The sequence below is a fragment of the Pipistrellus kuhlii genome, unplaced genomic scaffold, assembly GCF_014108245.1.
Source record: "Pipistrellus kuhlii isolate mPipKuh1 unplaced genomic scaffold, mPipKuh1.p scaffold_m20_p_3, whole genome shotgun sequence".
NCBI lineage: Eukaryota > Metazoa > Chordata > Mammalia > Chiroptera > Vespertilionidae > Pipistrellus > Pipistrellus kuhlii.
Genome location: NW_023425529.1, coordinates 112494485 through 112522144, shown reverse-complemented (window position 1 = coordinate 112522144; position 27660 = coordinate 112494485). Strand labels below are relative to the sequence as shown.

Below are 27660 nucleotides of genomic sequence, written 5' to 3'. Positions count from 1 at the left end.
TTAGGAATGACCAGACCAGCAGAGAAGGGAAGTTGTGGGTGACTGGGTCTGCAAGGAAGGACAGTTGGGGGAGACCCAGGCCTGCAGAGGAGAGCAGTTGGGGGGACCAGGCCTACAGGGGAGGGCATTAAGTGATGACCAGGCTTGCAGGGGAGGGCAGTTAGGAGTGATCAGGCCTGCAGAGGAGGGCAGTTAGGGGCAAACAGGGTGGCAGGAGAGCAGTTAGGTATCAATCAGGATGGCAGGGGAGTGGTTAGGGGGTGATCAGGCTCACACACAGAAGCAGTTAGGGGCAATCAGGAAGGCAGGTAGGCAAGCAGTTGGGAGCCAGCAGTCCTGGATTGTGAGAAGGAAGTCTGATTGCCCGTTTAGGCTCGGTCCTACCTAGATCGGGCCTAAATGGGTAGTCAGACATCCCTTGAGGGATCCCAGATTGGAGAGGGTGCAGACTGAGCTGAGGGACACACACTGCCCTGCAGGAATTTTGTGCATTGGGCCTCTAATCATATATGAACTTTAAGTTCTAATATGAAAAATATCATACTTGTCCAAAAATTAAGAAATGAACATTATCTTGAACTATGCGACAATTCCACAGCTTACCACAGCAAAATTAGTGCCTGCACCTCTATATTTAGGTTCCTTCATTATTCTGAGCAATGGGTGTGAAGGCTACTAAATCCAAATCTGGGAAATATTCCTGCAATGGCCTATTGTTCCAATGGATTATTTGACCATTAATATTCAGCCTCTCTATCTCCATTAACTTTCCACCCCTATGTCTGCATATAGCACAGATACGATACATTTAGAAGTTGACACTTGGTTAGACACTAAATTTGGAAGAAAGAACGTTAAACTGTGTAGTTTAATGTTGTCCAGAAGCAGAAAAAGGCATGAGGCCAAATTCCCCCAGCTCTTTGTTTCATCACATGATGTTGCTTGGATATTGGCTTATCAACAGATTGAATTTTCACCCCCACCACTGCAAGAAGCAAGGGACCTAGCAAAAGGTTATTTGGAATATGAACGCAAACTTTTAAAAAGCAGGAGACTACAATACAGGGTAGGTCTCTTTAAAGCAAATATGTCTTTTTGTTTCATATATAAGTTATTTTGTAATTTTTTCCTCCTGAATTCCTAAGCATTTTAAACAAACTTTATCAGGTACAGACCATTTGAATAGGTAAGATGGATTTTCTCAGCAATAGTTCAAGAAAAGCACAACACATAAATTGTTGTCATGAGAAATATCATCAGTCATTTTCTTATGCTATTTAAGAAAAGAAAAGATCTTTCCAGTTTAGAAAAATATTTATGCTCTCCTCTACAGGTCTGGAAAGTAGGAGAAGGGATGTTGAGATGATTTGAGTACAGGAAAGAATATAGGCTTCTATCACAGAGAATATTAAAAGAGTATATCTTAGTTGGCATGGTTTCTGGAATGCATGCTGAAGGAAAAACAGTAGTAAATAAAATATTTATAGTTTAATTTATAAGTTCTTATCATGGAAACAAGATACAAGGAGTTGCTGACTAATGTTTTCTTCATAAATTTCTCTTTTGGAATATCTGAGCCTGAGCTCTGTGAACCCAGAGCCAGAGTTTTCTGACATTAAAATACTTCTTAAGTGTGTACTCATGTGTGCACATGTGCAAATACATGTGCATGAGTACACAATGAGAATAGGGGAGAAGAGAGAGAAGAGGAAAGGGGAGGAGAGGAGGGGAGGAAAGAGGAGGGTAAGGGAAGAGAGGGAAGGAGAGGGAGAATGTTTTATAGTCTTGATCTCAGTTAATCAAACAACCTGAGGAGGTAGGTATTGTTGCCAAAGGCAAAATCGTGAAGAGAGAGGGAAATGCTCAGGGTTTCCTTTCTATGCCTCAACAACCATAGTCCAATATGCCTATTCTTCTTTTTATTGTTAGCTTTTTTAATTATTATATACCCGTCAGAGTCTAAATCCTAACTTACATGGAAAGAAAACTTAATCATAAGCAGGTGTGACTTCATTTTGTATCTTTGTCAAGCCAGTAGCAAATAATGTTGCTTGGTTTAATAGTTGCATTTTAGTACGATGCTATAAAATTGCAAATCTAAATCTGCAAGAAATGGAGAATGGTGTAAAGGTATACTATACTGTCACTAAAAACCATATTTTATTGATTTTTATTTTTTATTATATTTTTACTGATTTCAGAGTGGGGGAGGTAGAGATAGAAACATCAATGATGAGAGTTATTGATCTGCTGTTTCCCATTTGCCCTCTACTGGGGACTAAGCTGACAACCTGGGCATCCGCTATGAGCAGGAATTGAACTGTGACCTCCTGGTTCATAAATTGATGCTCAACCACTGAACCACACTGGCTTGGCTAAGAATCATATTTTAAAGGATATTTAAGGAGCTAGGAAATTGCATAACACATAGGGTATGTATGATCTCCCTTTTCTAAAAATCACCCCACACTGTACCCAGAAAAATTAATAAAAAGAAATCAATCAAAGCCAATAGTAGTTATAAATAGTTAGGTTGTGGATGATGTTATTTTCTTCAAATTTTAATTATTTAGGAGTTTTTCATAATGACATCCATTAATTTTAGAATCAGAGAAAATAATAAATATTATTTGAAAATTTCAAGAAGTAACTACTCCAGCTGGGACTGGTTTGGCTCAGTGGATAGAGCGTCGGCCTGCGGACTGAAAGGTCCCGGGTTCGATTCCAGTCAAGGGCATGTACCTTGGTTGCGGGCACATCCCTGGGGGGTGTGTGTGCAAGAGGTAGCTGATCGATGATTCTATCTTATCGATGTTTCTAACTCTCTGTCCCTCTCAATTCCTCTCTGTGTAAAATCAATAAAATATATTAAAAAAAATAACTTCTCTGATAACTTACTTGTTTCAAACATAGTTAAGCAAAGAAACATAGGACTCAGAATTATTCTTCCCATTAAAAAAGGTATGAGAATAGAGTCCTGGCTGGTAGTTCAGTAGCTTAGAACATCATCCCAATAGGCTAATGTGGGTTCGATCTCTGATTCCTGGTCAGGGCACATACCAAAATCAACCAAGAAATGCATAAATAAGTGGAACAACTAATCAATATTTCTCTCTCTCTCCCTTGTTCTCTCTCAGAAAATCAACTAAAAATATATATATGTACTTATATAAAAGTATGAGAATAGGGAAAAGCACAGAACTAAAGCAGTCTGATGAGGTCCCTTACTTTGAAACATATGAGAAAATTTCTTATCCTTTGAAATACTTAACATTTATTTATTTAGCCCAGTGCACAAAATTTATGCACAGGGTGGGGGGAGGGGTCCCTCAGTCCAGCCTGCACCGTCTCCAATCTGGGGCCCCTCGGGGGATGTCCGACTTCTGGTTTAAGCCCCAAATCAGGGCTAAACCAGCAGTCAGACATCCCTCTCACAATCTGGGACTGCTGGCTCCCAACTGCTTGTCTGCCTGCCTGCCTGATTGCCCCTAAATGCTTCTGCCTACCAGCCTGATCACTCCCTAACCATTCCCCTGTCAACCTGATCAATGCCTAACTGCTTCCCTGCCAGCCCAGTCAACCCCAACTGCCCTCCCCTGCAGGCATGGTGCCCCCAACCCCCTTCCCTCCCCCTGCAGGCCCAGTTGCCCTCAACTGCCCTCCCCTGCTGTCAATCTTGTGGCAGCTATCTTGTGACCACATAGAGGCAGTCATCTTCTGTGAGGATGTGATGGTCAACTTGTATATTATCACTTTATTATATAAGATTTATTTGTTTATTTATTTATTTGCTTACTTATTTACTTAGGTACTTTCTGAAAATTGGTCAAATAAGTGTAATTTTATGCTATGCTTTGTTGTTTCTTGGAGTTACAGGACAAAGAATGGGAGAAAAATGGAAAAGACAGCAAAAGCTTCAGAAAGTTCCACAGATTCCCTGCATTCGAGTCCCTCCCTCTTCCTATTACACTTCATTAATGAAGGTACAGCATGTTATTCATAGATGACTAGACCTTCTCTGTATCTCTTTGAATGTATCTCTTTCAAGGCTTGAAGAATTTCCATGTCTTTGTTTACCTCGCATTTAGAACATTGAGCTCAATATAGGCCTTCAGAGCATGTTGACAGTACATGTGAGAGAATAAAATGAGTGTGGAAATCTAACCCCACACCCATCCTGTGATGGTAAATTTGCTAACTGACCACACCCTTGCTCCTAGCTAGAAAGCCATATTAGTTCCTTTCAAAATTAGTTAAAGCCATTCCCATAAATACTCTTGGTAAACATTTCAGTTCTCTGCCATCTCCTTTAGGAAGAATAAGCTACAGGATAAGAATATTAGAAAGTTATTGTTACTTCTTAATTTGGAAGTTAATAGTTCTAGTAGGAAAAATAAATAGACTTTTTAATCTTATTAAAGAAAACCATAACTTTTAAGGTTTTATCTTTATACTAGAGGTCCGGTGCACAAAATTTGTGCACAGGGGAATGTCCCACAGCCCAGCCTGCACCCTCTCAAATCTGGGATCCTTCAAGGGGTGTCCCTCAGGGACTGGGCCTAAATGAATAGTCGGACATCCCTCTCACAATCCAGGATTACTAGCTCCCAATTGTTCACCTGCCTGCCTGATTGCCCCTAACTGATTCTATGTGTCTGCCTGCCTGATCACCCCCTAATAACTGATCGATGCCTTATCAACACCTAACTGCTCCCCTGCTGGCACGATTGCCCATAACTTCCCTCCCTTGCCAGCTTGGTGGCCCCCAACTGCCCTCCCCTGCAGGCCTGGTTGGCCCTAACTGTCTTCCCATGGGGGCCTGGTCGCCCCCAACTTCCCTCCCCTACTGGCCCAGTCACCCCCAACTTCCCTCGCTCGCCAGCCTGGTCACCCCTAACTGCCCTCCCTTGCTGGCTTAATTGCCCCTAACTGCCCTCCCCTGACAGCCAGATGCCCTCAAATGCCCTCCCCTGCAGGCCACGGTCCCCGCCCCAAATGCCCTCCAATCCAGGCTTTGGTCTTCCCAACTGCCCTCCCATACAGGCCTGAGTTCCTCCCACTGTCCTCTCTTGCAGGCCTGGGTCCTCCCCAACTGCCCTTCCCTGCAGGCCTGAGGCCTCATCAACTGTCCTCCCCTGCAAACCTGGGCCCCCCCAACTGCCCTCCCCTGCTGGCCTGGTTCCCCTCAACTGCCCTTTTCTGCAGACCAAATCGCCCACAACTGTCCTCCCCTGCTGGTCTGTTCACTCCTAACTGCCCTTCCCTGCCTGCCATCTTGTGGCAGCCATCTGGTGTCCACATGGGGACAGCCATCCTGTGTATTGGAATGACAGTCAATTTGCATATTATTCTTTTATTAGATAGCACTAGAGGCCCTGTGCATGAAATTCATGCACGGGGGTGTGTTTCTCTCAGCCCAGCCTGCACCCTCTCCAATCTGGGATCCCTCTCACAACCCAGACTGCTGGCTCCCAACTGATCACCTGCCTGCCTTCATGATTGCCCCTAACTGCTTCTGCCTGCCATCCTGATAACCCTCTAACCACTCCGCTGCCAGCCTGATTGATGTCTAACTGCTCCCCTGCTAGCCTGTTTGCCCATAACTGCCCTTCTCTGCAGGCCTAGTCACTCCTAACTTACCTCCCTTGCAGACCTAGACCCTCCCAACTGCCCTCCCCTGCTGGCCATTTTGTGGTGGCTATCTTGTGTCCAGATGGAGGCAGTTATCTTTGACCACATGGGGGCAGCCATCTTGTGTGTTGTAGTGACTGTCAATTTACATACTATTCTTTTATTAGATAGATAGAGGCCTAGTGCATGGGTGGGAGCTGGCTGGTTTGCCCTGAAGGGTATCCTGGATCAGGGTTGGGGTTCCCTTGGAGCATGGGGTGGCCTGGACGAGGGGCCTGTGGTGGTTTATAGGCCAGCCACACCCTCTGACGACCCAAGCAGAGGCCCTGATATCTAGGATTTATTTATCTTCTATAATTGAAACTTTGTAGCCTTGAGCAGAGGCCTGGGCCCACCAAGGTGTGTGGAAAGCTTAGCTTCCTCCATTGCCAGGGGAAACCCAAGCCTCCTACTCTCTCCATGGCTGCAGCCATCTTGGTTGGGTTAATTTGCATATTCACTCCTAATTGGCTGGTGGGCATGGCTTTTGGGTGTAGCAGAGGTGCAGTCAATTTGCATATTATTATTTTATTAGATAAGATAATAGAAACTTCCATTGCATTTTGGAGTTTGCTCTTGAAATTGATTTGGGGTTTACATCTTATACTAGAGGTCCAGTGCACAAAATTTGTGAACAGTGGTGGGGTTTGTCCTCAGCCCAGCCTGCACCCTCTCCAATCTGAGATCCCTGAAGGGCAGTCAGTTATCCCTCTTGCAATCCAGGCCTGCTGGCTCCTAACCGCTCGCCTGTCTGCCTACCTCATCACTCCTAACTGCCTCTGCCTGCCAACTTGATGCCCCTAACTGTTGGTCTGATCTGTTGGCCTGATCACCCCTAACTGCCCTCTCCTGCTGGACTGATTGCCCCTAACTGCCTGATCACCCATAACCCTGCTGTGTGGGTCAGGGGTGCAGGTATCTGGCTCCATCCTCCCTCCTGTCAGAGTCTGGAGTGTGCTAAAGGATCCAGAGTCAAGTCCCCACCCATCTGCACATGCCTTAAAATCATGCCAGACCCATACCTGGATGGTCCCACCTCCAGTGAGCAAGACCCAGACCTGGTTAGCCCACCCCTGTTAAACCCTGCCCGTGTATCACATTTCTGCCTGGTGCCAGGCGAAGATGTAACTTTCTGCTGATTGGTCATTACTGTGTGAGGGCATGGCAACAATTTCTTTATTAGCTTTTTATTATTATAGATTGTTGTCAATAAGTTAAAAAAGCTTAATTAGGAATCCATTTTCTTTTTCAAATATATTATCTTTTAAAACACCTAATTTAGAAACTATAAAGTTAAAGTGAAATCTCAAATTGTGAAGTACTTGTTTTGCTACTTTGACTCTGGACCTAAAGCAAAACAAAACTGACTGCATACAAATTTCCTAACAAATATTTCAACTACATATAAAATTTCTAACAGATAAAAGTCACTTTATTTTATAAATAATTATCTTAAGTTTGGATTTATTATATCATTATCAACTAGTTTTTTAAAATTCTGTCATTGTTTTGAATTTTTTTAGTCTGGGTGAACTTATTTTATCTTAATTTTTCTAGAATATTGATGCCACCACCTCAGTTTTCCCATCTGCATATAATAAGCACGTAAGAAATATTAGGTGTATAATAGTAATTGATGCCCAGGCCTATTTTTTTCCTCCCTAGCATATGTGGCAGCCTTCAAAATGGCCATGCCAATAGTCTTCCTCCTTTAAACTCATTCTCCAAAGCCCGATTTTCTTTTTAAAATGCAAATATGATCAGCTTAAGGTGTGACATTTTGGACTGGATAATTTTTTGTCATAAGAACTGGAGGCTGTCTCATGCACTGTAGGATGTTCAACAGCATCCCTGGCCTCTACTTCATGAATGCCAGTAGCATCTCTCCTCCCTCTCACCATTTATGACAACCAAAAATTTCCCGACATTGCCAAATGTCTTCTGAGGGTCAAAATTACTTCTGTTGAGAGCCACTGCCTTAAATATGACTTTCAATGATTCCTCATTTTGTTTTAAAAGGTTATATTTAAACTCTTAATAGAGCATAAAAGTTTTCCATGATCTTCGCTTGACTAACTCTACAGCCTTTTCCAGCTCAGACTCCATGTTCTAATGGAAGTAAAGGAAAAATCTGCTTCCCAGTTTTTCCAGTTACCTTGTGTCCTATGAGAAAAATTGTACCACTCTCTTTTTCTAATTAGTCCTTCATTTTCTTCTAAATGGTTCTCAAATATTAGAGTGCATGTATCAAAATTACTCAGAGGACTTGTTAACTTTCAGAGTGCTGGGCCCCACCCCCAGAATTTCTGAATTTACATATAAATCTGGGGTGGGCCTTCAGAGAATCTTCATTTCTAACAAGTACCAAGTGATGGTGATGACTTTTAGAACCAGGATTCTGGTCCCTTCAAGGATTTCCTATTCACCCTAACGAGTGGATATGTTGATCATCTCATTTAGAAAGTTTCCTTGACTGCCTCAGGCAGAGTTGTTTTCTTCTTGTTGAACCCTTATCACATTGCCCGCCTCTTCACCTACTTATTTCTCCTGCTTACTGACAACTCTCAGTGGAAAGTTCTCATTTTACCCATCCAGAGGCCTGGCATACTTCAGGACCTGTGTAGATTCTCACAGCCTATCTGTCTCAAAAAGGACTATAATAAATGAATTCAAACTAAAAAGTCCTTGGAACTTTCTCAGCCCAAAACTTTGACCTTACTCACTAAAATCTTACTTAGCTATTTCACCTTTACACAGGCCAGTGTAGATGGTTTAATTAAATGAAGGAAGCAAACTACCCTATTCCTATTTTTCCAATTGTTTTATATATATGGTGAGAATGAGAGAAAGAGGGAGAGAGCCATCTTATTTGAAGAAAAATCAGCTTTGCATACATAAACTCTTAATTCTATAAATACCAACTAGTCAAAATCACCTACTGTGCTTTGATAGGACCTGACTCCAGGGCAGCAGCGCTACTTTTACAGCATCACGAAGATTTACAACTCCAGGCCCCAGTGGGAGGCCCTGCAGACCCACTATATTCACAGCCTTCAGCACAAGCAGCTGCTTGGTGAGTTTAACTACTTGACCTGCACCACACACCTCAAGGAGGGACTGCTACCCTGAGCCAGAAGTCAAGTTTCCTGATAAAAATTTCAAGTAGAACGTTCTCTTCCAGTGAGCTATTTTACCAATCTGGTTTCCAAAAAATTATCCCTGATAACAGAAAGCAAGTCTCTATGGGTAAATTAAGAGGATTTAAAGAGGATGGATTATTATAAAATGTCAACAATTCTCTGAGATTTACAGGACATTGATCTAGTGGAAACAGCCATGGCCTCAGGCAGATGGTCTAGGCTTAAACCACAGATCAGCCCCTTGGTGGTTACATAAACTCAGAGACTTGGTTTACTCAAAACAGGAATATTTATATTGTTGAGCATTTACCATGTTCCAGACATTGTGCTTAGAGCTCTATCTGTACTTTCTCATTTTCTCCCCACTTTACAATTGTGGGAACCTGTAGCTCCGCAGGTCACAAAACTCAATCAAGACCACCCAGATAGTACATGTCAGTTAGGACAATAACCTACAAAACTCAGGCATTTTTGTCCCTATCCTCCACTGTCTCTCCTCTTCTATAATCCTCATGGGATTTTATAAGCACAAATGAAATAATGGTTGTGAAAGACTTTATAGATCATAAACAACAAAAAGGTGTAATTGCTGTTAAATCTCTCTTTTTTTTCTTTCTCAAAAGTTTTGTCTTCAGCTCCTCTCTATTACACTCTTCTTCTAACTCCCACAGAGGTTTGTTTGTTTGTTTGTTTATACTTTAAGCTGTTACAGGATAGTGAGAAGCTAAGAAAACTCCCTAAGCAAGTGGACTAGGGAAACTGAGACAAGACAATTACAAAAGGTCCAACAGTTTGGGGAGCTTGCAGCTAGCTTGTAAATAACAAGCCATTATTTTCCCCAACCAAGGACACTTGAGAGCAAATGGCTAAACACCCCTCCTCACTAACTAAAATAATTAAGAAAGGAGGGGGAAGGAAAGGAGAAGAAGAATCTCAATGCATGTAGTCCTGAAGAATACATAGCTGAAATCACCCTGAAACTAACTAAAAGCAGAGAGGAAGGGGGAGAGGGAAGGAAGAATGCAGTCTTTTCCCGCCTTATCTCACTGTTTAAACAGAGAAGCCAACAGTCTCAGAGGATTTAATTACCAAGTGCTTCTCATACATCCTGGGGGAAAAAGTATACAAGACAGACACCCCTCTCCCCCACCACACTCACTCTTCAGATTAGCTGAGAGTCCATCGTGCTTCATGCCGGATGATAGATATGCTTGCCTTACTTCTTTAATAAATTCGCATGCTTTACTTTCTTAATAAATTCACTTTAACACAGTTAATCTGGAGTCACTCATTTGAACTCATTCATATGAGAAGACAAGAGCCCAGGAGCGGAAGACAACTTTCTCCCTTCAATTTAGGGGCCTGTCCCATAACACCTTTCCTGGTGTTTCTGGGTGCCTGTAACAAAACTACTCACTTGGCATTAGCGTGTCTAGTTATACTATTGTTTCTACACTTGCACAAAAGAAAAAAGGTGTATTTTTCCAAGTGATTTAATAACAAAAACAATGAGTAGCTATCTGTTCCTATGTACTAACTACTGTTCTAAGCACTTTGTATGTATTATCTTGTTTAAAACTTAAGCATGTACACATAGTAGGTGCTTTTATTACCCACATTTTACAGAAGAGAATATTGAGGCATGGATAAGTTAAAAATTTTGACCCAGGTAATGTAACTAATAAATTACAGAGCCAGGATTCAGCTGGTCCCAATGATTGTTAGAAGCATTGCAGAAACATCATCAAGTACCTTTTTTGCATAGTAAAACTACTCAAAAGCCAGTGAACAAAGAGGCAGAATATTCAAAGTTTACTGCACATAAACTTCACCTCTGTATGTTATTAAAATGCAAATTTCAGGCCTAACTTTCTAAGTTTCTGATTTGAAAGGTCCTTGGAGTAGAACTAGAAATCTGCATTTTTAGAAGCATTATCATTTAGTTAATTTATTATGTTTTAGTTTTTATTGAAAAATTTGTGGGTTACATTGGTTAAAAAATTTATAGACGTTTCAGGGATACATTCTATATAATATTAATACATCATCTGTATATTGTATTGTGTGTTCACCACTCAAAATCATGTCTCTTTCATTACCATTTATCCCCACTTTATCCTCTCCTACCTCCCCCAACCACCTTTTCCTGTGGTAGTCACCACACTGTTGTCTGTGTCTCTGAGGTTCTTGTTTGTTTGTTTTTCATTTAATTCCTTCAACTTTTTCACCCAGACCCCAGACCACTCTCCTGCTGACAACTGTAAGCATATTCTCTGTATCTATGAGTCTCTATATTGTTTGTTTGTTTGTTTTATTCATTAGATTCCATATATAAATAAAATCATATGGTATTTGTTTCCTTTGACTGGCTTATTTCACTTAACATAATACTCTCCAGGTCCATCTATGATGTTGCAAAGGGCAAGATTTCCTTCTTTTTCACCGAGTATTATTGATGGACATTTGGGCTGTTTGCCAAACTTGGCTATTGTAAATAACACTGCAATGAACACAGGGATACACATATTTTTTCATATTAGTGTTTTGGATTTCTTTAGATATACTCCCCAAAATGGAATCACTGCATCATAAGGCAGTTCTAGTTTTAATGTAACTCCACACTGCTTTCCACAGTAGCTGCATCAATCTGCATTCTCACCAACAGTGCATGAGGGTTTCCTTTTCTCCACATCCTCACCAACAAATTTTGTTGATTTATTGATGATAGCCATTCTGATAGAAGTGAGGTAATCTCATTTCCATTTTAATTTTCATTTGTATGATGATAATGACTTGAGCAACTTTTCATATGTCTATTGACCATCTGTATGTTCTCCTTAGAGAAGTGTCTATTCAGGTTCTTTTTTCAATTTTTAAAATTGGTTTGTTTGTTTTTTTGGGGGATATTAGCACTTATCAGATGTATCATTGTTGAGTATGTTCTCCCATTTAGTGGGTAGTCTTCATGCTGTAGATGCTTTCCTCTGCTGTGCAAAAGTGGTATAGTCCCATTAATTTATTTATATTTTTGTTTCCCTTACCCAAAGAGATACGCTGGAAAAAGAATGCTATGAGAAATATACAAGATTTTTCTGGCTATGTTTTCTTCTAGGGCTTTTATGATTTCTAGTCTTATATTTAAGACTTTAATCCATTTTGAGTTTATTCTTGTGTCTGGTTAATGAAGGTGGTCTAGTTTCATTTCTTTTACATGTATCTGTCCAATTTCCCAACACCAATTATTGAATAGACTGTCTTTACTTCATTGTATATTCTTGCCTCATTTTTCAAATATTAATTGACTATAAAGGTTTGGATTTATTTCTGGGCACTCTATTCTGTTCTGTTGATCTATACGTCTGTTTTCAAGCCAGTACCATGCTGTTTGATGACTATGGCATTGTAGTATAGTCATATCAGGTAGCATAATTCCTCCAACTTTGTTCTTTTTCTCCAGGTTGTTGTGGCTATTTGTTTTTGTCTTTTGTGTTTCCATATAAATTTTTGGAATTTCTTTTCCAGTTCTGTAACATATGTCATTGATATCTTGATGGAATTTTATTGAATCTATAGATTGTTTGGGGTAGTGTGAACATGTTAATTATGTTAACTATTTTTATTCATGAAATGGTATATGCTTCCACTTATTTATATTTATTTGCTTCAATTTTATTCTTCAGTACAAATATTTTACATCCTTGGTTAAATTTATTCCTAGGAATTTTTTGATGCAATTGTAAATGGAGTTATTTTCTTTGTTTCCCGTTTTGATAGTTCACTAGTAGTATATACAAATGCAACTGATTTCTGGATATTTATTTTGTATTCTGCTACTTTACTGAATTCATTTATGAACTCTAGTCATTTTTAAGTAGAATCTTTAAGGTTCTTCATATACAGTATCATGTCATCTGCAAATAATGAGAGTTTTACTTTTTTCTTTCTAATTTGAATGCATGTGTTTTTTTCTACTTGCTGAGAACTGTGGCTATGACTTTCAGTACTATGTTGAATAAAGAGTGGTGAAAGCAGAAATCCCTGTTTTGTTTTGTTTTTCCAATTCTTAAGTGAAAAGCTTTTAGTTTTACATGTTGAGTATATTAGTTATGTGTTTGTTATATATGATCTTTATTATGTTTCTGTATGTTGATGATTTTAGCATATATGTTCATGAGGCATATTGGCCTATATAATTTTTTCTTTGTGGTGTCTTTATCTGGTTTTGGAATTAGGATAATGCTGGCTTCATAGAATCAGCGTGGGAGTCTCCCCTTTTCTTGAACTTTTTGGAATAATTTGAGAAGAATACATGTTAATTCTTCTTGAATGTTTGGGAAAATTTACCTGTGAAACCATTCAGTCCAGTCCAGGACTTTTGTTTTGGGAGCTTGTTTTTATTACTTCTTGATTTTCTTTAGTTGTCACTGGTTTATTCAGATTTTCTGATTCTTCTTGAGGCAGTTTTGGAAGTTTGCATGTTCCTAGGAATTTCACCATTTCATCTAGATTGTCCAATTTCTTGGCATATAGTTGTTCGTAATATTTTCTTACAATCTCTTGTGTTTCTGTGGAATCAGTTATTACTCTCTTCTTTCATTTCTGATTTATTTATTTGGATCTTCTCTCTCTCTTTTTTTTTTCTTCTTCTTCATGAGTCTGGTTAAAGGTGTGTCAATATAGTTTATCTTTTCAAAGAACCTTGATCTTTTAAGTTTTTTTTTTTTTTTAACTTAATTTTGTTTATTTCTTCTCTGGTCTTCATTAATTTCCTCCTTATACTCACTTTGGAATTTGTTAGTTGTTCTTTCTCTAGTTCCTTTAAGTATAAAGCTATATATATTTTTGAGATTTTTCTTGTTTAGGTAGGTCCGTATTGCTAAGAATGTTTCTCTTAAAAATACTTTTCCTGTGTCCCATAGGTTTTGGGTTATTGTATTCTCAATTTCATTAGTTTCAAAATAAAAATGTATTCTTTCTTAATTTCATTGTTAATCTATTCATTGTTTAGTATTTAGATAACATGTTATTTAGCCTTCATGTCTTTGTGTGTTTTTCAGGTGTGCTGGTTTTTTCCCCTGTGATTGATTCCTAGTTTCATACTACTAGGTATGAAGATGTTGATATGATTTCAACCTTTTTAAATTTATTGACACTTGTTTTGTGTCCTAATATGTGGTCTATCATATAATATGTTCCATGTGTATTTGAAAATAAAGTATATTTTGCTGCTGTGGGGTGAAAGGCTCTGAAGATATCTATTAAATCCATCTGATCTAGTGTGACTGTTAAGGACACTGTTTCCTTGTTGATTTTTTTTTTCTGGAAGTTCTACCCATGGATATCAGATTGCTAAAGTCTTTTACTGTGTCTATTGACTTCTTTTATATTCATCAAGATTTGCTTCATATATTTATGTGCTCATATGTTGGGTGCATAAATGTTTATAAGGGTTTATTGTCTTGTTGGATTTCTATTTCTATCATTAAGTAGTGACCTTCCATGTTTCTTATATAGCCTGTTTTAAAGTTTATTTTGTTAAATATAAGGATTGCTACTCCAGATTTTTAAAATTTCGATCTACATTAAAATTTTTTAAAAGCATTATTATAAGTGGTCTTAGCCAGATGATTGTGACTGTAAGTAGTTTGCAAAATGAATTTTTAACATTGTTAAAATATGGATACTACCCAAAGTAATCTATAGATTCAATGTAATCCTTATTAAAACACTGATAGCATATTTCACAGATCTAAAACAAATATTCCAAAAATTTATATGTAACCAAAAAGAATCCTAAATAGCCTCAGCATTATTAAGACAGAAAAACAAAGTTGGAGGGATCACAATACCAAATATCAAGTTATACTACAAAGGCATTATAATCAAAACAGCCTTGTACTGGCAAAAGAGAAGGCATATAGGTCAATGGAACAGAACAGATACCTCAGAAATTAACTCACATCAATACAGTCAATTAATATTTGACCAAGGAGGCAAGAGAATACAATGGAGAAAAGATAGTTTCTTCAATAAATGGTATTGGGAAAATTAGTCAGGTACATGCAAAAAAATGAAACTACTAGTAGGTCACTAACACCATACACAAGAATAAACTCAAAATGGATAACATACTTAAATGTAAGTTGTGAAACTATAAAAATCCTAGTAGAAAACATAGCTGATAAAATCTCAGACATCTCATGTAGCTGTTTTTACACCATTACATCTTCTAGGGCAGTGGTCGGCAAACTCATTGGTCAACAGAGCCAAATATCAAAACTAAAACAATTAAAATTTCTTTTGAGAGCCATAATAATGACATCATTTATTATTCTGATGTTATTATTATTGTTTGTATGGAATCAAAGAGGTGTCATAGGGCTATTTTGTATTTCTTTATTCTCAGGTCTCTCTCTTCTTCCATCTGCATCATTTATAGATTCCTATCTTCAATATCACTAGTTCTTTCCTCTAACTGGTTGGTTCTGTTTTCTATGCTCATCAGCTAACTTTTAATTTCTTTAATTGCCTGCTTCATTTCCAGAATTTCTGCTTGATTCTTTTTTAAAATTTCCATTTCTTTGGATAAATACTCATTTTGTTCATTGATTTGTTTTCTGAGTGAACTGAATTGCCGGTCAGTATTTTCTCATATCTCATTGAGTGGTTTCAGAACTGCAATATTGAAATCTCTATCATTCAAGTCATATACTTTCATGTGTTCCAGCCTGTTTTCTGGGGATTTTTTCCTTTTTTTTTTTCTTTTTTTTTTTTTTCTGGTCACAGTTGTTGTTGTGGTCGTTCATGGCATTTGCTGTTCTCTTTGTTTTCCTATTTATTTCTGAGGAGGCCTTTCTACTCTTTTCCAGTAGATTCCTCTGAATTGCAAGATTTTTATCTTCTGTGGCCTCACAGTTTTGAGCCTCTGCAGTTTCCATAGGGCTGTACCTCCTCTGTTGCTTGGGGGTGAAGTTTGTTTTTCCCTCACAGTAAAGGCACCCTCTGACCTCCAAGGGTCCTGCCTAAGCACTCCTCCTGGGGTTCAGTCACAGAGAAAAATGTGTTTCTACTGCAACAGCTCTTGGCCTACAGATAATACACTCCTATAGCCAACTCTGAAGGCAATGGGAAGTGAGATTTGGGAATCTAATCAGTGGCAGGGCTCTGCCATCTATTATCTTTGCCTGAAAGTCCACAGTCAGGCCCAGCCATGGGGAACAAACCTGTAGGGAGGGTGTCTTCTGACTCACAGCTCACACACACAACTCAGACCCCATTCACAATAGTCCCCATGATTCAGACCCTTTCTCACTGTTTGTGTGCATGACCACACAATGCCACAATTCCAGTGGCAACTCCAACAACTAGCCACTTGCTGGGTTAGCTCTCTGTTAGTCCTTACCAGCTGAGGAAAGTGCCAGTAACCGCTGCTGCTAGTTCTCAGCTGCTCTGCAGACATGCTGCTGTGCTGTAGCCATATTCAGCTACCTTCCTTTCTCCTGTCCCTGCTTATGCCAAAGAGCCCACTTTAGTTGTTCCAGTGTGCAGGTTTCTCAGGCTTGCATCTGTGTTGAGCAGGGACTTCTTTGTTGAATTACATGCGATTATTTTATTAAAATGTCAGGGGGAGAGGCTAGATGTGCCCTTATGTGCCATTCCTCTGACATTACTCTAAAAGGTTAGTTTTCAAAATATAGAAAGAACTCATAAAACTGAACACCAGGGAGATAATCCAATATAAAATGGGTAAAGGAGCTCAATAGACATTTCTCCAAAAAGGATGTGCAGATGGCCAAGAGAAATATGAAAAATTAATCAATGTCACTAATCATCAGAGAGATGCAAATTAAAACTGAAATGAGGTATTACCTTACACTTGTCAAAATGGTTACCATCAATAAATCAATGACAAGTGCTGGTAAGTATGTGAAGATGAAAGAACCCTAGTGCATTGCTGGTGGGAATGCAGACTGGTGCAGCCATTGTGTAAAACAGTGTGGAGTTTCCTCAAAGATTAAAAGTGGGACTGTTATTTGACTTATCAATCCCACTTCTGTGAATACACCCTAAGAAACCTGAATTACCAGTCAGAAAGAATATCTGCAGTCCTATCTTCATAGCACTGTTATTCATAATAGCTAAGATCTGATAACAGCCCAATTGCCCATCTGTAGAAGAGTAGATAAAAAATACCATGATACATTTACACAATGGAATACCATTCAGCATTAAAAAGGAAGAAACTCTTACCCTTTATGGCAACATGGGTGGACCTGGAGATTATTAGCAGAGAAAGCCATTTAGAGAAAGAGAAATATCACATAATTTCATTTATAGGTGGAATCTAATGAACAAAATAAATTGATGAACTAAAAAAGGTCCAGAGGCATGAATGCATGGAATGGAAGGAGTGATCTCAGTTGGAAAGGGGAATGGAAGAGATTAACCAAAGCGGGGCAGGGGAATATATATATATTTTTTTCAATAAAAAATACATTTTTCAATAAAATATATATTTCAATAAAATATATATATTTTTCTTTATGTATATATGCCTAGTAATAATTAATGTCGTTTTCTAATACTTTTTTAAATCGAATTTATTTAAACAATACAACAAAATTTAATCAACAATATAGTTGCCGTTGTTTTCTACTACTTGTGCCCAATGCTCAGGAAGCATTTTAATCCCTCTGTTGTAAAATTCTTGTGATTTTGATGCAAAAAATTTGGTCAATGCATTTTTGAGGCATTCTTCATTATTAAATTTTTTTCCAAGAAGAAAGTTTTGCAAAGAACGAAACAAATGGTAATCGGAAGGGGCAATATCAGGAGAATATGCAGGTTGAGGGAGAACTTCCCATTCCAACTGGCGCAGTTTTTCAGCAGTGATTCTTGCAGTATGCGGTCGTGCGTTATCGTGGTGAAGAATTACATACGCCCTTCCGATTAATCAGCGCGGGTCCTTTTTTTCTTAAAGCTTGGGCTAACCTTTCCAATTGGGCACGATACACTGCACTTGCAATGGTTTGGTTAGAATTAGATGGTAAAAGTTCATAATGAAGAATTCCTTTAAAATTCCACCAAACACACAACATCACTTTTTTTTGCATGCAAGTCAGGTTTTGGCGTGGGCTGCGGAGCCTCATTTTTGTCCAACCATTGAGGCCGCCTTTTCAAATTACCATACAGCACCCATTTTTCATCTCTGGTAACAATTTGCTCTAAAAACGGCAAACGGTTTTGACGAGAGAGGAGCGAACTGCAAATTGTGACTCTTTGATTACGGTTGTTTTTGGTCAACTCATGAGGAACCATTTTCCAAACTTTTGGACTTTGCCAAGTGCACGCAATTGATTGGAAATTGTTTTTTTGTGAACAATTTAAAGTTGTCGCAAGCTCTTGTTGGGTAATTTGAGGATTTTGCACCAAAAGAGCTTGAAGAGCTTCTTGATCAAAATTAGACACACGGCCTCGACCACTCTTGTCATCTAACGAAAAATTTCCCTCACGAAATTTCTCAAACCAACACTGGCATTTTCTGGCGCTAACTGCATCTTGACCAAGAGCACTACAGATGTTTTTTGCAGCCTCATTTGCTTTTCTTCCTAATTGGAACTCGTAAAGCATGCAGTGCAGAATATGCTCTTCATCTGCCATCTTCTTAGCCCTAGTTTTGCAACAAAAACCAAACCAAACACAAACTTTTTCAAGCAAAACTTGTTAATTGCACTTCACACGTTCTGAAGATACCACGTGTTTGAAGGTTATGTCAATACAAGTCAACGCCAAGCAAGATTTTAAACGAATGTTTAAAAACGACATTAATTATTACTAGACCCGATATATATATATATTTCCCCCTCCCCATGGATAGTGTAGGGAAAGCCTGGTAGGAAGGGGCTGGGTGGAGTGTGGGAAAGTGGTGGAAATGGGGGACATCTGTAATACTGACAACAATAAATAAACAAGTAAATAAATATATCCTCCACAAAGGGATTGAATATATCTGTTTCTGGACTGAACAAAGTTTTGCTACTGAAGATAAATAATTAACATGAAGATTCTTCATGGCTCAAGTCCCTGTCTAAATGATCTATCATGATAATCAATGACTGTATTTATTAATCTACTGAATGATAAATGCAAAAAAAGGAAAATATACTTCCTATCTTAAAAAATCATATAATCTGGGTGTGCTAAAAACAACCTTTTTAATCATGCAGAGTAGAAGAAATTTTGTGAATCTGCGAACATTTGCAGTGTTGTTTGCTTATTTGTTTTGTGAAATTGTTGACCTGAGTGTTTCTCTCATTTCTTCTCCTGCCCATTCCAGGTTATATAACTCAAAAGGAGGCCTTGGCTTGTGCTGCTGTACTTAGAGATTCAACCCAGAAAGCCTCGGCCAAGGGAGCTCCTCATAGAACCATCTCCAGAAGGGCTTCAATCATGACAAGAACATGGTTGTCAACACTCCCTGTGTCTGTGGTTCCACCCAGGACCAAAAGCGCAGGGCTCTGATCCTTTGGGAACCATGACTTCACAAAGCTGTAATAGGCTGTTTGCTCATACCAGGGTTGGTATCTAGTGAGTGCTTAGTGTATATTTGTTAAATGAGCATAAAAAAACTTGTAATACAAAACCACAAATAAAAATAACCTTTCTCCCATGCACATAAATTTTACCAGCAAGAAAAAGTTGAGAGGTTTAATGGAACTAAGAGTAAATAAGCCTTTCTCTCCACATATATTTTATAGAGTAAAATGACTTTTGAAACTTTCAAAGTGAAAGCTTCTTTTGAACTGGAACCTCCCAGAGAAGTCCCAAGAACAGTGAAAGGGGAAAAATCAACAGAGGGTGTCAGATCTCCTATCATTGGGTGACCAGTCCTGAAAACTATCCACTGCAGATACCAAAAAATACCCAAACACTGCATTAGTACTGAGCATGCAGGACTTCCGAAGCCATATCTTCACAGCCACAACTGGACTGTGCATTTCCATATCTCTCTTCCTCTCTTCTATCCCATCAAGCAACAGCAATCAACTTGGCCCCAAATCTTCTGGATATTGTCTGACTCAAAAATCCCTTAGAGTTATCTTAAAACTTAGACTTACCAACCTGCTACATCTGGGTTCATTCTATATGCTGTAATTGACCTTTGCATGATTAAGAGAATCTAGGCACACATCTCCCATACAAATCAAGATACACTCATTCAGAAAAAAGTATAGCTTCAAAAGACAAATTTTATTTCTAATTTTTCCACAGCCTTGATGGTTTTAAATAAAACACATAAGTCTATACAAACAAGCAAAAAAATGAGATAACAGCTGGTTCTTTGAAAAAATAAACAAAACCAACACACCCTTAAGCAGACTCATTAAGAAAAAAAGAGGACCCAAATAAATAAATCAGAAATGAAAGAGAAGTAACAAATATTAGAAAATATTATGAACAACTATATGCCAACAAATTGGACAATGTGGATAAAATAGATAAATTCATAGAAACATACAAACTTCCAAAATTTACTCAGGAAGAATCACAAAACCTGAATAACTTTAAAAAATCAAAACAGTAATTTAAAAAAAGTCTTGGACTTCACAGGTAAATTTTTCTAAACATTTAAGAACTGATACCTATTCTTCACAAACTATTCCAAAAAGTCCAAGAAGAGGGAAGACTCCCAAATCGATTCTATGGAACCAGCATTATCCTAATTCCAAAACCACATAAAGACACCACAAAGAAAAAATTATAGGCCAATATATCTCATGAAGATAGATGCTAAAATCCTTAACAAAATATTAGCAAACCAGATCCAACAATACATGAAAATGATCAGATACCATGATCAAATGGGATTTATTCTAGAGAATCAAGAACAATTGCCACAAATCCATAATGTGATATGCCACTTAAACAAAATGAAAGATTAAAATAAATTGATCACATCAATAGATGCAGAAAAGCATTTTATAAAATCCTGTACCCATCTATGATAAAAATTCTCATCAAAGTGGGTAGAGAGGGGACGTACCTCAACATAATAAAGGCCATATATGACAAACCCACAGCCAATATCATATTCAATGGGCAAAATCTAAAATTGTTTCCCTTAATATCTGGAATAGACAAGGGTATCTGCTTTCACCAATCCTATTATACACTAGAGGCCCGGTGCACGAAATTTGTGCATGGGGCTGGGGGGTGCTGTCCCTCAGCCCAGTCTGCACTCTCCCCAATTTGGGACCACTCAAGGGATGTCCCACTGTCCTTTAGACCCAATCCACTGGGATCGGGCCTAAACTGGCAGTCGGACATCCCTCTCTCAATCCAGGACTGCTAACTTACAACTGCTTGCCTGCCTGCCTTCCTGATTGCCCCTAACCGCTTCTGCCTGCCAGCCTGATCACCTCATAACCACTCCCCTGCCAGCCTGATTGATGCCTAACTGCCCACTTATGATTCTGAGCTGCATCCCTGAATCCTAAATCTCAGAAGCAACTTCTTTCTGATAGAAGATTTAAAAGCTAATTGGCAGGTGAATGTCACAAGCCCATAGAAGCACAAATAGATCTAAGTTGGCCCAGAAAGTTCCACCTGTTGACTCTCCCATCAGAAAAGATAACACCCTTCCTCTTAAGCCCCAGACCAAAGCTTATAAAGAATATGAATGATTATGGTACCGAAAGAAAGATGCTCACGTGCGAGGACTCTGAGAAAGATGACCAACGGGGAACCAAAGATAGCCTGTTACTTTTAGGAAAATCTACTACTTTGATCTATTGGAGACTATATAGTTTGCTTTCACAATGTCAATAGACATCATCAAAAAGTTCTTGAGATCAGTATCATTTTACTTAAAATTACTAGAACCTGGAATAGTGTCTGGACTGTGGTAGTTAATCAATAAAACTGGATGAATAATATTGAAATGTTCAAAGACTGCAATTCAGACTGTCATCTGAGTTTGTGATATTATTCCAGGGTTCCAGGAAGTCACAGCTACTGATAAAAACTACCAGTAATTTATCAAGAACAGGTGACAGGAGAAGTCCATCTCAGTTACAGACCATAGGGGTGTGTTGTCTGTCAAGAATTTTAAAACAATAATAAAGCTAAAATTTGGTCTTCTTTCTGTCATCTCCATAAGCCAGCAATAATTCTAAATGATATCAGTGATAAAAAATTCCTTTCTCAAAAATATTTTGTTGGTCAAAGTTCTAAATAAATGCAGAGGTTACTATTGAATTTTACTAGTCTATATGTAAACCATAAAGTAGTGATTGTCATTGATTTCCTTTTAATAATCATTTTGTTCTTTATGGAAAATAATTCTGGGAACTCCCAACCTACACAGTATCGGCTCACAGATCTCCAATCATTGTGGTACTATATATTCTTGCATTTAAACAAAAGATCTGAAATGAATAGTGTATATCATGATTAGAAAAACAAGAAGTAGAACTTTACTGCAATTCTTTATGTTATTTGGCCACTTAGCATTTTTATTTTTCATATAATTTTGTTGAGGCACAATTTATATGCAACAAATGTATTTAATTAAAGTTCAATGAGTCTTGTCAAATGTGTATAGTCACATCACCACCACCACAATCATGATATTGTTTCCATTATTCAAAAAATTTCTTTGTGTCCTTTTGTAGAAAAAATTTCTTCTCTCAGGGAAATCATTGATTTGCTTCCTATCACTATAGTTTTGCCTTTTCTAAAATTTTACATAATTGAAATAACATTATATAGTCTTTTGTGTCTTCTCTCATAACATATTGTGGTTCATCATGTTGCAAATACAGGGGGGGCAAAAATAAATTTATAGTTGATCATGTATAAAATAATAGAATAATTGATAGATATAAGAACAAATTCTGTTTTGCATACTTATAACTGTAAGCCTACTTTTGCTCCACCCTGTATGAGTAGTTTGTTCCTTTTCATTGCCAAGTAGCATTTCATTGTTTAGATATACCATAGTTTGCTTATCCACTCACTAACTGATGAACATTTGGATTGTCTAATTTTGGACTATTACTGATAAAACTGCTAGAAACATTTTTAAAAAATATATTTTATTAATTTTTGACAGAGAGGAAGGGAGAGGGATAGAGAGCAAGAACATCGATGAGAGAGAAACATCTACCAGCTGCCTCCTGCACGCCCCCTACTGGGGATGTGCTCACAACCAATGTACATGCCCTTGACCGGAATCAAACCTGGGACCTTCCAGTCCACAGACAGACGCTCTATCCCCTGAGCCAAACTGATTTTGCCGCTAGAAACATTTTAATGTAAGCTTTGTCTGAAGTTTTTATTTCTCTTAGATAGATACCTAGAAGTACAATTATTGACTCACATGATAGATTTAAGTTTAACTTTATAAGATAATGCTTTAGTGTTTTCCAAAGTTTTCACACCATTTTTTATTCCCACTAGCAATGTATAAGAGTTCTAGTTATTTCACATCCTTGCAATATCAGATATTTCTTCTCCATCCCCCCTTTTTTTTCCTTTGGTATTCTAGTGACTCTGGCTGTCACTATTAATTATAGTCACCTTATTTGGAAGCATGGAAAATTTCAGGGAAGGTGATCATGCTAAACATGAGGGTTGTGATGGCAATAATCTTAGAAATTTAGTAGAATTTTCAAAATTTAGTAATCAGTCTTGATAAAGGAACTGTCTAGTTTATTTTGTGGGGAGGAAGGATTTTTAAAGAGGTGAAGAAGAAAAGAAACAACGTCTGCAGGAAGAACCACCCCTGGACAGAGCTGTTATATGGGTTCAGTATGTCCTTAGTAACTTCTCATAACCAACAGGTAACCACCCCCCCCCAAAAAAAATCTCTATGTATTGTATTAGTTATCTATTGTTGCATAAAAAGTTCCTCTGAAACTTAATGACTTAAAACAATGTTGACTGTCTCACAATTTCTGTATCAGGAATCTGAGCATGGCTTAGCTGGGGCTTCTGACACAAGGTCTCTTATAGACCACAGTCAAAATATCAGCTTGATTATAGTGGTCTAATCTGTAGATTCAACTAGAAAAGAATCCATTTTCTAGCTCACTCTTGTGCTTGTTGGCTGAATTTAGTTCCTTGGGGACTATTGGACTAAGTATTCTTTGCCGTACTGGCTGTTGTCTGGTGACCATCTTCAGTTCCCTGTCACATAGGCATCTCAATAGGATGGGGATTTGCTTCAGCAAAGTTAGAAATCAAGAAAGATTGGTGGGGGGGGGGGAGAGGTGAAAGTTACAGCCTTTTATAACCTAATCTTGGAAATAATATCCATCATCTTTGCTATGTTCTACTCATTAGAAACAAGTCACTAGATCCAACTCACACACAAAAGTAGTGGTTTTCCCATGGGAATGAATAGCAGAAAGTGAGGATCATTTGAAGCCATTTAAGAAGCTATCTACCAAAGGCACAACTAAGGTAAGAAGAGTAAGGCCCCTAGGATGCAGAAGGGGAAAAAATACTCATTATTGCATGACTTTGAGAGTGAATGCAATGCAGTCCCTCCCTAGATACCTCATTCCTGCACTTTAGTCTTTGTCCTGCTATCTGCCATTAGCATCCAACCCCTATGCTGACTTCTAATCACCTTGTCCAGGCTCCCTGCCTCGACACCCAGTCTGAGCCTGTCTTTTCAGACACCTGTCCCATGCTGAACACATTCCCCTTGCCATAACCCTCTTTTGAAACCTAATTATTTTGTGTTCCAATCCTCCAACAGCTGTTGGGGGAAAAATGATTTCAGATAAGCCTAAAATATTTAATAATTAATATCTAGCTCATATGTAATCTATACATATAGAGCAGTATCTATCAAAATACAATTCATATACCAGATTCACTGAAGATGCTTAAGAAAAATGCAAATTACTGGGACTCCTCCGAGGCTCAGGGCACTAGAATCTGAGAGGTAGCATCCCAGATAATACTTGCATTTTCTAAAGTGTGACAACCATTTGCATTTAAATAATTATTTCAGTAGTTATGATGCTTTAACACTAATAAATGAATTTGTTTGGCAACTTTTGCAAAAATTTTGGAGCAAAGACTTCATGATGGAGAGGTTGTTGGGGTAGAAGAAGTAACTCCTTAATAATGTTCAATAACCCATGTAAATATATTGTTTATTGTTCTTATTCAAAGCTAGGTCAAACCAATGATTTGTTAAAACAGTACTTGAATCTACTAAAATGATTTATTTTTCCTATACTTGATATTACTAATTATACATTACAATTTTACCAAAATAAATCCTGGCTTGCTCTTCCCTCCCATTTCCTAGTTTGTAATGAAAGTGATAGGAACATGTCCAAGAGTTTCTGCACCTTTTCAATTAAAATTGGTTACCAATTACATCAGTGCTTGTAGAGGAAACCATTACATTGGCCTCATTGACTCTGATTTCCCTTTAAATTTCAGTCAGTTGCCTTAAGTGTAATCAATCTCTATGTTGAAATCAATCCCTGTCTACCTCCAGATAATTTTCCCATATTTTCTCCACATTAGGGCTATCAGACCATGCCAGTTACACAGTGGATTCAGTCTAGCTAGAAGTAGAGAAAAATCTCTCTAGCTATTGGAAATTGCAGCTTAGGTGCAGGGTCAGAGGCAATTAACCAACTGTAACTGAGCCAAACATTCATGTGGTACATGGTGGGAGTTCCCAAAGTCCCCCCTGGCTCATGATGCGTGACAGACCTGAGAGGAAAGAGTATCTGTTTATAAAGAGAGTTCTAGAGAAAGAAATTTCCCACTTTAGAAATAATGTAATGAATCTAGAAGGATGATCAAAATGACTTAACAAGTTACCACTGAAAGTCTGTGATGTTTCAGAGGCCCACCTTGTATAAGAAAAGAAAAATCATAGCAAGCAGTGAGAGCTCAGCCCTAAGAGAGCTTCAGCCTGGTAAAGGAGCATGTGCTTTCTATTTTTATGTATTTACTAGAGGCCTGGTGCACAAAATTTGTGCACAGGGTGTGTGTATCCCTCAACCTAGCCTGTACCCTCTCCAATCTGGAACATCCCTCTTACAATCCAGGACTGCTGGCTTCCAACCACTTGTCTGCCTGCCTGCCTGATTGCCCCTATCTGCTTCTGTCAGCCTGATCACCCACTAACCACTCTGCTGCCAGCCTGTTTGATGCCTGCCTAACTGCTACCCTGCTGGCCCTATTGCTCTTAACTGCCCTCCCTTGCCAACCTGATTTCCCCTAACTGCCCTCCCCTGCAGGCCTGGTCCTCCCAACTGCCATCCCCTGCAGGCCTGGTTCCTCCCAAGTGCCCTCCCCTGCCAGCCTGATTGATGCTTAACTGCTCTCCTGCCAGCCTGTTTTCCCCTAACTGCCCTCCCCTGCAGGCCTAGTCACCCCTAACTACCCTTCCCTGTAGGCTTGGTCCCCCCAACTGTCCTCTCCTGCAGACCTGGTCGCCCCCAACTGCCCTCCTCTGCTGGCCTGGTTGCTCCTACTGTCCTCCCCTGCAGGCCTGGTTACTCCCAACTGCATTCCCCTGAAGGCATGGGTCCTTCCCAACTGTTCTCTCCTACAGGCCTGGCAGCTCCCTACTTCCCTCCCTTGCAGACCTGATCACCCACAACTGCCCTCCCCTGCCAGCCATCTTATGGCAGCCATCTTATGTCCACATGGGGGTGGCCATCTTTGACCACATTGGGTGCCCTTCTTGTGTGTTGAAGAGGTAATTTGCATATTACCTCTTTATTATATAGGATTTGTCAGACTATCAGAAATGTTAATGGGAAGACTCCGACTAGAACAGGCTTAAAAGACAGAGAAGAGTCATGGCCTGTGTGGGAGTTGTCCTGTGCACTGAGGGGTTGCAGGTTTGATTCCCGGCCAGGGCACATGCTGGGTTTTGGGCTCAATCCCTAGAAGGGGTGTGCAGGAAGCAGCCAAAATGAATATTTTCCTCTCACATGTTTCTTTCTCTCTCTCCCTCTCCCTTCATCTCTCTAAAAATCAATTTAAAATCTTAAAAAAACAAACAAAAACAAACAAACAAACAAACAAACAAAAACAGAGAAGAATTGGGAAGAGAAAAATGCTTCACAAGATATATGGGGAAAGTACCTGTTCCAGAGACCAGCATATCTGGGTTGGATCCAGATTTGAGGGCTATCTACATTTATTTCCTATGCCAAACAAAACTTTTATTTCCAGTGTCAAATAAAATTGAACTTTTATCTATTATGTATTTAAATATAATAAGTTGTTATAGCATGTGTTGTATTGTATGTTTATATAAATAAGGAAAGATCAGAAGGTAAAGGCCCATAAGTTAGGGGGTCTGTTAAAGCACATCTAAACTTGGGTAGAGAGAAAAGAGTTGGGGAAGAGTGAGGAGGCTATTGGTGAGTCAGATGGTGTGTGAAAAGCAGGGAGTAAATCTGGCTCTATTTCCTATCAAAAGGGTTGGAGAGGTTAAAAAGCCGAGAGGTATGCCAAATACATTGTGACCAGGATGATGAAAATGTCAGCCAAGAAATGCATGAAGCCAGATGCGGAAATAAGATAGAAAAGTTAAATGACCTTTAATTTTGGGAAGAGAAAGTCAGGTGTTGAGGTTCAATTATCAGGTTCTTTTCTACAAAAAAGCAGAAGGGTGTTCTGATTCTGCTTGCAGTTCTAATGTGTGTGGGTGTTTTCTCCTCACCACGCCATTCTTGGACACTAGAAAATTAAATGCAATTCTAACACTATCTGTTTAGAGTTAGCATCAGATCCCACAGGTTAAGGGTGTAGACCTGCAAGATTTGTCCCCACTTTAGATGCCAATTGCAAGCCCAGG

General features: G+C 38.8%; 1 protein-coding gene across 1 annotated transcript; it reads left to right on the top strand.

Moving 5' to 3' along the window:
- The first annotated feature begins 3884 nt into the window (after positions 1–3884).
- Positions 3885–19452, top strand: FAM216B (family with sequence similarity 216 member B). The gene is made up of 3 exons (XM_036457532.2): positions 3885–3983; positions 8623–8743; positions 19147–19452. The coding sequence occupies exons 1-3, from the start codon at positions 3885–3887 to the stop codon at positions 19329–19331; spliced, it is 405 nt and encodes a 134-aa protein (XP_036313425.1). The 3' UTR covers positions 19332–19452.
- The last annotated feature ends 8208 nt before the right edge of the window (positions 19453–27660 follow it).

What these genes read in the sequence shown, in the direction of transcription:
- FAM216B (XM_036457532.2), top strand. Translation starts at nt 3,885, where the DNA reads ATGGGAGAAAAATGGAAAAGACAGCAAAAGCTTCAGAAAGTTCCACAG. An exon ending in ATTACACTTCATTAATGAAG is followed by an intron (nt 3,984 to 8,622) that starts GTACAGCATGTT and finishes GTGCTTTGATAG; the next exon opens with GACCTGACTCCAGGGCAGCA. An exon ending in TCAGCACAAGCAGCTGCTTG is followed by an intron (nt 8,744 to 19,146) that starts GTGAGTTTAACT and finishes TGCCCATTCCAG; the next exon opens with GTTATATAACTCAAAAGGAG.